Raw genomic sequence first — 12,796 nt, forward strand, 5'->3', positions numbered from 1 at the left:
ACCCTGGTGCTCACAACATATGATGCTAGACAAGAGTTTGGGGATGAGGGGGAGGGGAGACCCTGCCGCCTGAGGTCCAGAGCTTTGGGCAGCGGGCAAGTGTTTCTGTCCACCTTACTGCCTCTCCCATACTGCAGGAACTGCTGCCCTTGGTGCCAGTAGACAATTCTTTCAACTTCCCCCAAATAGGTTCTTCAGTCCGGGAGGGGCCGGAAGCCAGGGCTTGAGGACAGGCAAAACACAAATTAGCACAGTGATCCTGGGGGCTCCTGCTGTGTGATCCCTGACAAGTCTCTTGACCCCTCTGTGCCTCGGCTTGCTCCTGTGTAAGTGGGAGTGCCCACCCTTAGGTCTGCTGTAAGGATTAAAAGGATTATTGCTTGTTAAACAGAGTCTGACGCAGACAGGAGCCAAACGCCAACTAAATCTTCAGGTTCCCAACTAGCTATTTAGCTATTCCCATCTTTTCCACATCAAAGCAGAAGCAAAGGGGTAAACCCTTTGCCGGGGGGGGGGGGGGGGGGGGGGGTGCCCACTTCTGAGAAGCCTTAATCCCCACCTGGGCGCTCTGGAAGAAGTGGGGTTAGCTCAGAGAGCCGAACAGTGACTGCCAGGAGGAAGAGATCTTAACAGCCCTGCCGACTGATCCCTTCTCCCTTCCAACTTGAACCTACAATATTATCGGCAGCCACAAACCGGGCCTCCGGGAGCTCATCCTTCATGACTCTCTCTATCTTATCACTTATGGAAATGTATGCAAATGAGGGCTTGGAAAATATGCAAACGAGGACTTTGAAGAAAAAAAAAGAAAACACCAGCACAAAACAAATGAATTGTTCCTCAGATGCCAACATGCACAGGATTCACAGATGGGCTCCTCTGGACCAAAAGCAAAGGGGGCTGGGACCTCTGGAAAACTGAGGCAGTTCAGTTGGCCCTGGGTGCTTGCTGGCCTGGTGCCGGGACAGCCACACACTTCAGTGCTGACATATGTTTTAATTTCACTTATTCTTTTTATTCTTTGAGGTAGAGTCTCACTGTGTGGCTCAGATGCCCACAGCCCTCCTGTCTCAGTCTGTGAAATACTGGGTTATAGGGGTGTGCCATATATTCCAGACTTTTGAAAAACTAGACTTTCAGGAAAAAATTCCCAGGAGACACTCTTCTCCAGAGATCTTCAGGTGAACTAGTGGGGCCTGTGCCCTTGTAGGCATTCAGCAGGGCTGAAGCTGTATTGTAGAGCTCCACGGGATGGGGTAGGGGTGGGAAGATGAGGGGATAAGAGCCTCTTTCTGAGGCCAGTGGTGACAGTGGGATTAGCGTTTGACGGCCATTCCTCTGGGCCCGGCCCTGCTTTTCTAGATGCCATGCCAGGAGCACGTTGACTGTATTCCGAAAACCCAATGACAAGTTCATTTCTATTTTATTTTAGGCCCAAGGGTTTTCTGGGATAGAGGAGAAGCCTAATCCTATATCAAAAATGGCAGACGGAGCTCATATCTAGCCTGTGATCCACAGAGAGTAATTGCCTCAAGTGCTGGCTTGAGAGGGAATTAGAGGCTCAGGAGGAAAGATAGGGATCTATTAGTGATGTCTGGCACTGGTATGGAACGGGGAGGGGTGGACATGCGCTTGTCAAGGTACTTGTCATCCCTGCCACATCCTGTCTGGCATATTAACTAACAGGCACAGTCCTGTGCATTGTGTGATTCTTCTCAGGTAGGTGTTTAAAAGCACCAGGGACACAAGGGGACACAGAGAAAAGCAGCCTCCAGTCTTGCTTTAGGGGACAGTGGTCTTCACATAAAACAGATGCTAACTGACCCAGTTCTGTTTACCTTGTGGGGATCTGGGTAAGGGGAAAAAACAGTCAAGGTCCCCGGGAACCGGCTTAGCATCCACTTCCAGACTTCAGCTAGAGAGATGCCCCAAGTCAGGCCACAGCATGGCACGGTCTTGGGGAACCAGCAGCTTAGCCACTAGACTATTGGCTCTGACAGGATGTCCCTGGCACAGGGTAGAGCCTCTACAAAACTAGAAAGGAAAGAAAGACAGACAAGAGGGAGGGAGGAAAAGGGTGGTGGTGGTGGTGGGGGGACAGAGAGGAAACAGGACAAGTAGGAAGGAGGCAAGGGGGGAAAGAAGGAAAGGAAGTCAGGATGTTTTCAGAGAGATGCTTTGAAGGCGCAGGGTGCTTCCGCTATGGCTATGATCCTACCCCCCACTGACCTGTTCTTCTGCTGCCAAGACTTCTACACCTTCCATGGAGCCACAGAGACCCATCTGAAGTCTAGGTAAGCTAAGGACCTTGGAGGTTGTTCCCACATAGCTTCCATGGCTGCCATGGTCTCCTCTGATGCTTACTCTGTGTACAGCCTGGGCCTATGCCACAAGATAGCCAAGGTAATCATGGCGAGGTTCACCCTCAATGCCACCCCTGTGTACACTGGGTGGAGCAGCGGTGGGACAGTTTCCCCACCTCCACCCCCCCATCTACTCTCTAAGCTGCAAGCTGAGCAGAAAGAATAGCTCTCAGCTTCCTAGTCTGGGATGGTTTGCTTGGTGACGCTAGGGAAATGAAGTGGACCAGGACACATTTGTTTTTCTGGGAAGACCGCTGTGGCTTCCTCCCGCAGTGGGCTCTCACCTGATATCAGTGCCTGGGCATTCCTCATGGGGAACGAGCCCGTCAGGCCATACACGCTGCTATTGAAGATGGTGGAGGAGCTGCTGATGATGGCCATGCACGCCATGGCGATGCTGAAGAAGCCCCGGGTCCAGGAAGAAGTGTCCACCCTCACCAGCACGGCCATAACCACAAAGATGGCCAGGGAGACGGACAGTGAGGCCAGAACTCGGACATGCACCCGGATCCTGGGGAGAACAGTGGGAGGTGGTTAGACTCCCCTCAGATCTCTACAGGGGTAAGGCTGGTAAGGCAGAGAGAGAAGGTGGAGAGCTCAATGTGGGGCATGCCCTTGAATTCTGCACACCCTGTGACGTTCGGAAGGAGACTTGGGGGCCTGCTTTCCACTTTGGTAGAAGGGGGTATCCATCTACACACGGGGTGGGGTTGGGGGGGAGAAAGGGGTCGGCTCCAGGGAGCTTTATGTAGCACAAAGACCAGAGCCCAGTGCAGGGCCAGTAGACATTGTCGCTTGTTCCCAATCTGGGAAGCTCAAGACCAGGACACCAGACAAGATCCCACTCTGCTATATCACTGAATTCCTGATCGATCCAAATTTGGCAGTGGGGGAGGGAAGAGCGTTACCATCGTTGATGTCACAGAGCTTGGTTTGTGCCCAATTTTCTTTCACTTGTTCTCTACGCTCTACCTCGCTCACCTTCCATCGGGCTCTGTGGGGTAGGCGTACTCTTGGTCCCTGTAAGTGTTAGCATTCTGTCTAAGCTCCGCCCCACACTAACCTGGCAACAGCCAAGTATGCCTGACTCACTATAAAAGGAGCTGCTTGCCCCTCCCCCACTTCTTGCTCTTGCCTTCCCTCCCCCCCCATTCCTTCCTCCCCTTCTCATCCCCCTCCCACTTCCATGCTCATGGCTGGCCTCTACTTCTCTCTCTCTCCCTCTCTCTCTCTCTCTCTCTCTCTTTCTGCCTCTACTACCCTCTTGACTCCCCTCCCCATGCTCTGAATAAACTCTATTCTATACTATACCATCATGTGGCTGGTCCCTGGGGAGTGGGGGAGGGGATGCCTCAGCATGGGCTCTCTGAGGCACCCCCTTCCCCATACCTCACCACGCCTCCATAGAACATATCCCCCTCTATCTTCTTATAAACACGTCAGTAAGGAAGCTGAGCTCGGAAAGGTTAAGGAACTGGCTCAAGATTGCTCAGCCATGAGGCCAGGAGCTCTCAGAAGTCTCCTAGATGGTCTTAACTGGAATGGCAGCCGCTGAGACCACACCCTGACAGTCCAGTGCCAGGACCCCATGCATTCCATTAAAATACTACCCTGCACCCAAGCCAAGCACTCCAGCTGCCTCCCCCAAACCCCATGGACCAGGGAGGAAGGTGGGGATAGGAACCATCAGAGGTGTCTGTGCAGACCTCTACCCTAATAGAGAGAAGAACCATCCCAAGGCTGTGGGAACCATCAGATTAGAATAAGCTTTAAGCCAGATTGGATGTTCAATTCCATTTCCCACTAACTAGAGAGAAAGTAGGGACAGAGAGAAAAGCCAGATTAGACACAAAGATGTTTTCTGGATTAAAACAACGATGACAGAGTCAAACTTAAAAGGTAGAAAAAGAACCACAGCTCTGTAGACACAGCTAGGTGTGAATCGATTTGCATGGAGGGAAGCAAGGGTCATTACAAGGAGCTCCTCCCCCTGGCTGGTGGCATTTCTGGGTCCTGAGAGGGAGTTCTGGGCTGGAGGGAGAATGGGAATGCCTCTCCTGTGTAAGGGGAGGGAAGGACACACAGGGAATCCCTGGAGGCTGGGACGAGAACCTATGTGAGCTTAGCCCTAGTCCAAGCTCATCTGTGACCCTGTGTCCTGGTCAAGTGCTTGTCTTACACACAGGCAACGGGCAACAACTGCTTGAGGTGTAAATGCCAGAGTGGTGGGGTTCAGTGCACCCAGTACTAGGTACTCTGGTACTTTGGCAGGAGGGCTGGTGACATCTCAGAGCATAGTCGAGGGGCCACAATAAAGAGAGCATGTGTGTCCTAGGAGACAAGACTGGCTGAGCCTTGCCTAGAGGAGCTGGAGACAGGGAAAACACCAGTCTGCATGTGAGCGGCTCATCTACCTCAGGAGCCAGGCCTTGATCTTCAGAGGGGGAAGGGGGTGGGTCTGCAGGTTTGTCTGTTAGCATGTCCTCTCTGGGAGGGAAAGTGATCTTTCATTTCCAGCATGGTGGAGGAGGTGGGCTATGCCACCCATACCAGTCCAGCTTCAAAGAACAGCACTGGTGATCTTGGCCACTGCATGTTACGGGCTCCATGTGGCCCAGTCAGTCCTCCCTGTGGTGGTGCCATGGACCATGCAGGAGCATCTGCATGACTGTGTCCAGTGGCTGGCTGCCACCTTGCCAGCTGTGTGTGGAAGGTCTACAATATGGAATGCACCCCCCATAAGGATGCACGGAGCCCTAGCACCATGGGAAGGAGACCCCCAGACTCAGTTATGCCTGAGAATGAATCTGACTTTAACCTTCCATTAGAGAACAAATAATACTTCTTGTATGCCATTTGTGTGGCCACTGACAGAGACATGGGAGTTCCAGTCTGGGGGAACAACTCTGCCTGAAACTCCAGAGATGATTTCGGGACATCATGGCCCAGGGTTAATTTGGACTCAACAGGCTACTGACTTCCCAACAGCAGCCTACAGCCAACCACTGATGACACTGGTGGATACCCACCTTAGCTCCCTCTCGGGGGTGGGGATGGAAGGGGAAGGCTCCCTTAGATTCCTGGGGGCTCTGGTGGCTCTCTGTGGGGCTGGGTGACAAGGCTTCCTTTCCTAGCTATTTTCTTCTCTTTTTACTTTTACCCCAAGTTTAACACATGTTCTTGAACTTCCTTGTTGGGGGCTTCTGGGAAATGTCTAGCCTCCATGACTACTGGGACCCCACACTGGGGGGCGGAGAGCTGCTCCTTAGACTCTGCTTCAGGCAAGCTAGGGCTTCGGGAGGTGCCAGGTGGAGTGGCTGGACCCCTGGAGCCATAATATGGTAAGTGAACCCCAATATACTCTGTAGGCTTGCAGCCAAGCCTCAGGCTCAAGGGTCAAGGTGACACTACACACTTACCTGTCCCACAGAGACTCATCTTCATGGCACAGGGAGCCACTTACCCACCCACAAGATAAGGGCGGGTTAGAGCCTGGTTTTGTCATGGATTTGCTGTGTGACCTCAGACAAATGCTACTTTTCCTCCTCAGAGGCAGGCCTAGGTGATAGAAAATCCTGCTGAAAACAGTTGCTTGGTGACACCTTGGGACAAATACCAAATAAGGTTCTGTGTGGTGCCTGGGGCTTTGGCAGGAATTGGTGGCTTCTTAATGGGGGGGAGGAGCAAGAAGAGCAAACAGCAAACACTGAACTGCTCATAGCTGTCCCTCACCTGCCCAGGACTCCTTCCGATGGCTCTCCTCCATCCTGTGTAAGCACCTTCCAGCAGAGCCCCCAGGTCCTCAGAAGCCTCAGGGGATCTAGTCTCAGTGCTGTGAAGTAGGCAGCCGGTCTCGTGGACACGGTAGGGGGTGGGGGTGGGGGCACACTTCCCCCTCCTGCAGGAAGGGTGGCTTGGAATGGAAGCTCTAGGGAGGTCTGGGCACATGCTGGCTTGCCTGGTGTTCTCGGTTATGAAATAGGCTCAGAGGCCACAGGGCCCTGATGATACTGGGGGAGGGCCTGGTCCATCCACACTCCACTCCCTTAGCCAGTGAGAGTCCAGGACCCCAGGGGACTGATTTCTTCCCAAGACTCCAAAATGTAAATCTGGTTCATCTGTATTTATAAAGCTGCAGATTTAACATAATAAAACACTTGGCGATTATGGATGAGCTAGTCAGAGAAGCCAGGGTGCTCCAGGAGGGAGGGAGGGCAGGAGACATTTCAATCTTCCACATTAAATAAAAAACAGCTTTGCCCTAAACTGTCCTTGGCAGCTGGCGACAAGCGAGGCTGGAGAGCTGTTTCCCCAAGGCCCTCAAACACTGCCTATAGCCAATGGTCTACTATGGAACCTGTGAAACTACCCTGCCCAGCCCTCCTAACCACCCTCCCCGTGCCTAGTAGCCTGAAGCCTGGCTCAGGGGCCTACCAAGTCGGGAACTAAGCGCCCACAGGTAGCCCAGGTTTCCAGCATAGACAGTCTGAAGAGATCCCTTTAGAAATAAATCCTGCGGGGCTGGGGATTTAGCTCAGTGGTAGAGCGCTTACCTAGGAAGCGCAAGGCCCTGGATCAGTCCCCAGCTCCGAAAAAAAGAACCAAAAAAAAAAAAAAAAAAAAAAAAAAAAAGAAAGAAATAAATCCTGCCCTTTGGCCTCAGTAGCTAAGCGACCTGCGGTGGTCACCTGAGTGTGTGGGCTGTTTGCTGTTTGCCTTTATGCAAGGCCACTGGCTGACTCTTGTGACTGGAGGCCATGTAATCCAAGGTCCCAAGAGGGTCTCTTCACTGTTATGGCTGACCCCAGAACTGGGCCAGCTTCAGGAATGTGGCACCACTGTGGTACATGTGACCAGGAAAAATAGGACATCACTCCACCTCCCCAAAGTCACTGCACATACAGGGTGGTGCAGTGAGGGGTGGTAGGTATATGTTACCCCACCTCATCAGGTGGTGGTGTGGACCATCTAGAGTGACAGGAATTCTTGTCCACAGGTGATTGAACTGTCCCAGCAAGTACCCAGTGCCACCGAGCAAGTGGGTCGAGAAGTCAGTCACGAGGCCTGGAAGGGCACAAGGTGGGTGAGGTAGGCCTGCCTGGCTCTGCAGGTGCTCTTGTATCTTGACTTCTAGCAGCCCTTCCTCTCCTCTCTCTGGGCACTGTCCAGAACTCTATTCTATTTTCAGTAGCTGGTAGTGCTGAGGGAACCCCTGTGTCAGCTCTTACTCATAAGAGCAGGGGAGAGACCCTGGCCAAGTGGGGCGGGGACCCCAGAAGAGCTGCTCTGAGAATGTCCTTGCCAGGAGAGCTAGGAGAGGTTCTGGCTCCTGGTCCCTTGAATCTCTTAGTCTCACCTGGAAACTATACTGGAAGGCGTGACCTATAAGAAGCAGGGGAATTTGAACACATCACCAGTGAGCCAATTTCACTGACATCTCATTCCGTCCCACACACTCATTGTCACTTCTGCCCTAAGTCCTCCATAGGTCACCACAAGAGCAGCTCTGTGGCACCCCATTTCCTAAGACCCTCCTGCTGTACAGGAGCTCTGTCCCCTCCCCAAATCTCCTGTCTACTTATCTGTAACTTCCTTCCTAAAGTCTATCCTCTGTGGCGTGTGAATTCTATCTTTTTAGCAACACAAGAACCCAAAAGTCACTGGCTTGGGTGGCTTAAAAGGTGGCCCTTGAGTTTTCTGCAACCTCTTCCTGCCTCACCCCCACCTAAGGTCACCTAAGCTCAGAAAGGCTCTGTTGAACTCAAAGACACCTCCAAATTTCCCCATATCACTTTCACCCCAAAGGGTGGATGTCTGAAGGCTAGGCATCTGGGAGGAGACTATTGTAGGTAGCCCTAGGGGCCAGGAGGTGAGGCTGAGTTCTCTCTCAGACTACACTTTGGTTTTAGAGGGATACAGGTTCTTTGGCACTCCCTCCATGGGGAGACAGGGTCCCTGTCCCCTAGAAATAGAGGAGGCTTTATGACAGCTTAATCAGTTGAGTATGACGAAAGGGACACTATGTGGCCCGTCCCCAGCTCTCACAGAACATTTGCTCTTCAGTCACAATGGGAACAGTGTCTGACCCCATGTGAACAAGCCAATGATGAGACAGGCAGGGAGGTGGGAAAGGATGCGCATCTCCAGCCCCAGTGCTGTCTACAGCATCAGCTTGCTCCAGCTGAGCCTGGCTGACTCCAGAATCCCAGATAGTAAAAGAAACTAATTACTGTTACTGCTATAAGCCACTATGCTTTGAGATCTTCTATACAACTTTGCCTGTTTAGAAAGACTGCTCTATGCACAGGCTTAACACACAGGGTGCTTTCTGCTCTTTCCTCCTGTACCCAGAGCAGACATTACTAATTGACCGCAGCACCCTTGCTGGGCCAGATCTGCCTTAGAATGCTTTTCAGCAGGAGATCCAGGAGTTACTACTAAGTGACCAGAGCTCAGTAAGTTTGTCACCAGGGATCTGAGGTTTCTATGAGCTGTGCTCAAGGGAAGTCCAAGATTTTGGACCACACTAAGGCCATGCTTATTCCCTAAAGACAGCTTCAGGAAAATGCAGGTGAAATACTGTCTCTGTTGCCATTGTCAAGTCGAACTGAGACTGGACAGGAAGAGATAGGCAGCAGAGTCTATAGATCATACCAACTTACTTATCTCTCAAATATTTCCATCGTCCATGGTGTTATCCAGAAGCCTTTTGCAATCTTTACCTATAAGCTCCCACTATGAGCAGGGGACAACATATTATAATGGTGACTGCTTCCTGCAGGTGGGACAGTTCAGTGGGTGCTGTTAGTGACTGGCTGCTCTCAGAGCATATAGAAGAACAGCTTTCTCAGGCCTTGCGGCCACACAGCAAGCCCTGGCTACAAGAGCCCAAGGTCCTATAGGCCCAAGGGAGATGGCCCTTACCTGGGTGTCACTGTAAGTGGCTATAAATGAACAGTGACCCCTGACTGGAGCACCCACTCCAATCTGTAAATGTGACAAGGCTGAACTGCCTGCCTCCAATTTGGAGAATCACTATTTAAGCAGGAAACTCCTGCTGTAGACTGGGGATAGAGGGAGAATGGAGGAGGTGGGGGTGGGGTGGGGGGTAAGGTCAGGGGAGGGAGGCGGTTGACCTACCTGTTGACAAGCAGGAAGTTAGCCACCAGAAACAGCAGGGAAGGCACAGTGGAAGCAACCGCCAGGTAGCTCTCAAAGTAGTTCTAGAAACAGACAAGGAAGGAGGCTGCTTGTCACTCAAGGGTAGTGAGGGTCTAAGGGAGGGTTGCTTTCCCTGTCCCCAGACACCTAGGAGCCATGGCTAAGTTCACCCCACTTCATGCGGTCCCGCCCGCATCTCCAACCTGATGCTTCACTCAACCAACAGCCTCCAAGAACAGCTGTGCTGAGCGCTGGGATCACAGGGTCAGCTTTGACATTGTTCTCAGCTCCTGGGAGGCCCAGACTCCGATGCTCCACTTACCCAAGCCACAGACTGGATAATGGGAACGGAGCTCAATATATAACTGAAAGGAAAACCCCACCCTCGCTGGCCCTCTCAGACCATTTAGACCACACCCCAGTTTATAGGAGACTCAGCTACTGCAGGTCAAAGCCAGAAGAGGAAATACCTCCATGATGAGCCAGGAGAAAGGGCAATCCTCAGGGAGCTGGAGAGGGCTCACGGACAGACAGACAGACAGACATGAATGCGTGCGCACACGCACGCACGCACACACACACCACAGCAGGCTGGGACTCAGGGGTACAGACTAGCCTAGTACAAACTGGAGGAATCTCTGAAAACCCCAACAGCTGCCCGCTCATTAGGAGAGACTTGATTGAATGGGCATTGTCTCTGGGCCTAGGCATCTTTAAAGTCAACCACAACAAATTAACTGTGGGCGAGGGGAACACAGAGGCCTTCAGTGAGGAGGTCCAGGCTTCTATCCCCTAGCACTACAGAGAGGGGCGAGGAGCCGGAGGGGTGCTATGGAGGAAGAAAGAGAGGAAGAAGGAGGGAGAGAAGAGGAAAGCCAGCCAAGGGCTGACTATCTTGCTTTGGTCATGAACCCCAGACGAGCTTTGAGCTGCAGTAAGGCTTACACACGTTAAGCATTCGCTGTGTAACAAACAGGGGGGATTTAAATGGATTAAGCCACTTAACTCTAAGCAAAGAAAAGGCAGCATGAGAGTACTGCACTCTGGAGTGCTTAAGAAATACAACACACAACTGAGAAAAGAGATCACAGGAGCCAAGTGCAAAGAAGTACATGTGTGTGTAAAACTCTCATCCTGTCTATGATGAAGGAGTCCAAGATGTACACACACACACACACACACACACACACACACACACACACGTGCTTGCGCACATGCACACGTGCCATCCCAGGAACACGGTACATCCCACTGGGAGTAACAGAAGGAGTGTGAAGGCTTTTTCACAGCTCCAAACCCAGAGAGCTGTGAGAATTTCCTGCCAGGTTTTTACAGTTGCTGTTGTTTGGCTGGCCAGAAGAGAGAAGAGATTCACGGAGTTCCAGGGAGGAGGTGGGACCTGATTTGGAGACAGTGCATGGGGGTAAGGAGAGGTACCGGAGCAGTGGGGCTGTGGTCAGGCCTGGACAGAGGGTCTGATGCCAGGGAACAGAGAGGCATAAATGCCTGGGCTCCTGGCTGTGGCACAGACCCTCTCAGGTCCCTTGAAGGCTGCTGAGGGCTTTGTGCTCTTTGGAAGGGACACCTAACTGTAAGGTGACAGCCTTGAAATTAAAATGATAATCGTAGCTCATCACCCGTGAGTCTTAGAAATAGCCTTCTGCCTCTCAGGTGCCCCCTCATTGTCCCTGCCCCGATGGGCTCAGCAGAGCCTGCCATGAGCTGGGCAGTCAGTCAATTACCTCCTGACACACTGGCTGAGTCCATGTGAGGCCAGGCAGGCCGAGGAGGAAAGGAGAGAGCGGGAGACAAAGGCTAGAGGAGAAGTGGAACGCCTCTGTCCTTGGCAGGCTCCCTCTATCCCCTGGCCAGACCTGGAACTGTGACTTCACTCACATGGGGTGGAGAACCCGGTTTGCTTTTTCCAAGCAGGTTCAGAGTCCCTGGGTGTTTTAGGGACAAGGATTTGCCAGGTAACTGGATGTTCTGGTTTGCATACGGCCAAGCTGAAGACTGCGCCTTTTAAAGTTGGGAAGCTTTTTCTGCACTGACAACTGCAGGAGACTCCGAGTTCCTTGCTGTTGACTAAGCCCATTTCTGTACTTTAGGATAGACAAGCCAGTGGGGGGAATGGACTCAGGCCGGGCCATCAGTCCATAAGCAGGTTCTGGAACTGCAGACGGTGAAATAAAGTGGGCCCGGTGCCTCCCATGCAAATATAGTGTTTGTACTGTGTGGGGGTGGGAGAGGGAGAAAGGGGGGAGAGTGTGTGCATGTACATATGTGACTGTGAGCATATGTGTCAGTGATGTTGTGTGAATGTGAATGTGTGTGTGAGGGTGTGAATGTGTATGTGAATGTGTGTGTATGAGCATGTATGAGTCTGTGACTGTGTGTGTGTGTGTGTATGAGCATGTATAAGTATGAGTCTGTGACTCTGTGTGTGTGTGTGTGTGTGTGTGTGTGTGTGTGTGTGAGAGAGAGAGAGAGAGAGAGAGAGAGAGAGAGATTAGGAAATTAAGCTAGGGCTCCGTGCCTATAGGCAAGCACTCTATTATTGAGCTACAGCCCTAGGTCTCTTTATTTTGAGACACAGTCTCACCAAGTTGCCCAGCCTGTTGGCAGACACTTAAGATGGCCCCATAACCTCCACCAGGGGCATTCTGGGTCTGGAATCCTGTATTCCTCAAGTATGGGCTTCTAGCCAAGGGAGGTAAGCAAATGTGACAGGCATGCATGACTGAATGTCCCTAAATACCAGATGGGATCTGGCTAGATTCTTCTCCTCTGCTGACTTTGAGGAGACAGATAGCCTTCTGGGAACCCCATATATTGAGGACCTGCAGGTGACCCCAAGTTGCTGAGGCTGGTCTCCTGTAAGAACAGAAGCTGTTGGGTGTCCAGCCACCAGATACTAGGTTCTGTCAGGAACCCAAGGGAGCTTGGAACTCCAGTGGTTTAGCCTCATCAGAAAGAACCCTGCCGAGACAAACCTGGACCTCGGGGCTGTACTTGCCTTCAGGGGAACAAAGGTCTGCTTGCTGGGAACACTGGTCCCCAGCCTCACCTTGTCACCTCTCTGTGGAAATGCCCTAATTCTAGTAAATGACACTTGATAAATATGTGCTCCCCAGGTCCATCAAACCTGCACACTGTCTGCCGTGCAAAGGACCTCTCCCAGAAGGTCCATGTCTTAGTTAGGGTTTTATTGCTGTGAACAGACATCATGACCAATGCAAGTTTTATAAAGGACCACATTTAATTGGTGCTGG

At 51.9% G+C, this 12,796-nt stretch overlaps 1 protein-coding gene across 2 annotated transcripts in view; it reads right to left on the reverse strand.

Annotated features, from left to right (window-relative positions):
• Slc29a3 (solute carrier family 29 member 3) overlaps positions 1-12,796 on the reverse strand; it is a 37,214-nt gene that overhangs the window by 5,782 nt on the left and 18,636 nt on the right. Inside the window, exons 3-4 of one of the 2 annotated variants that reach the window (NM_181639.3) lie at positions 9,504-9,586; positions 2,648-2,874 (exon numbers count right to left, since the gene is read on the reverse strand). In NM_181639.3, the coding sequence (NP_853670.2) occupies positions 2,648-2,874; positions 9,504-9,586 (310 nt within the window). Of the gene's footprint in view, positions 1-14; positions 519-2,647; positions 2,875-9,503; positions 9,587-12,796 lie in introns of those variants that run through there. The other variant, XM_039098779.2, reaches the window with a different exon arrangement.

The sequence above is a fragment of the Rattus norvegicus genome, chromosome 20, assembly GCF_036323735.1.
Source record: "Rattus norvegicus strain BN/NHsdMcwi chromosome 20, GRCr8, whole genome shotgun sequence".
Classification (NCBI taxonomy): Eukaryota; Metazoa; Chordata; class Mammalia; order Rodentia; family Muridae; genus Rattus; species Rattus norvegicus.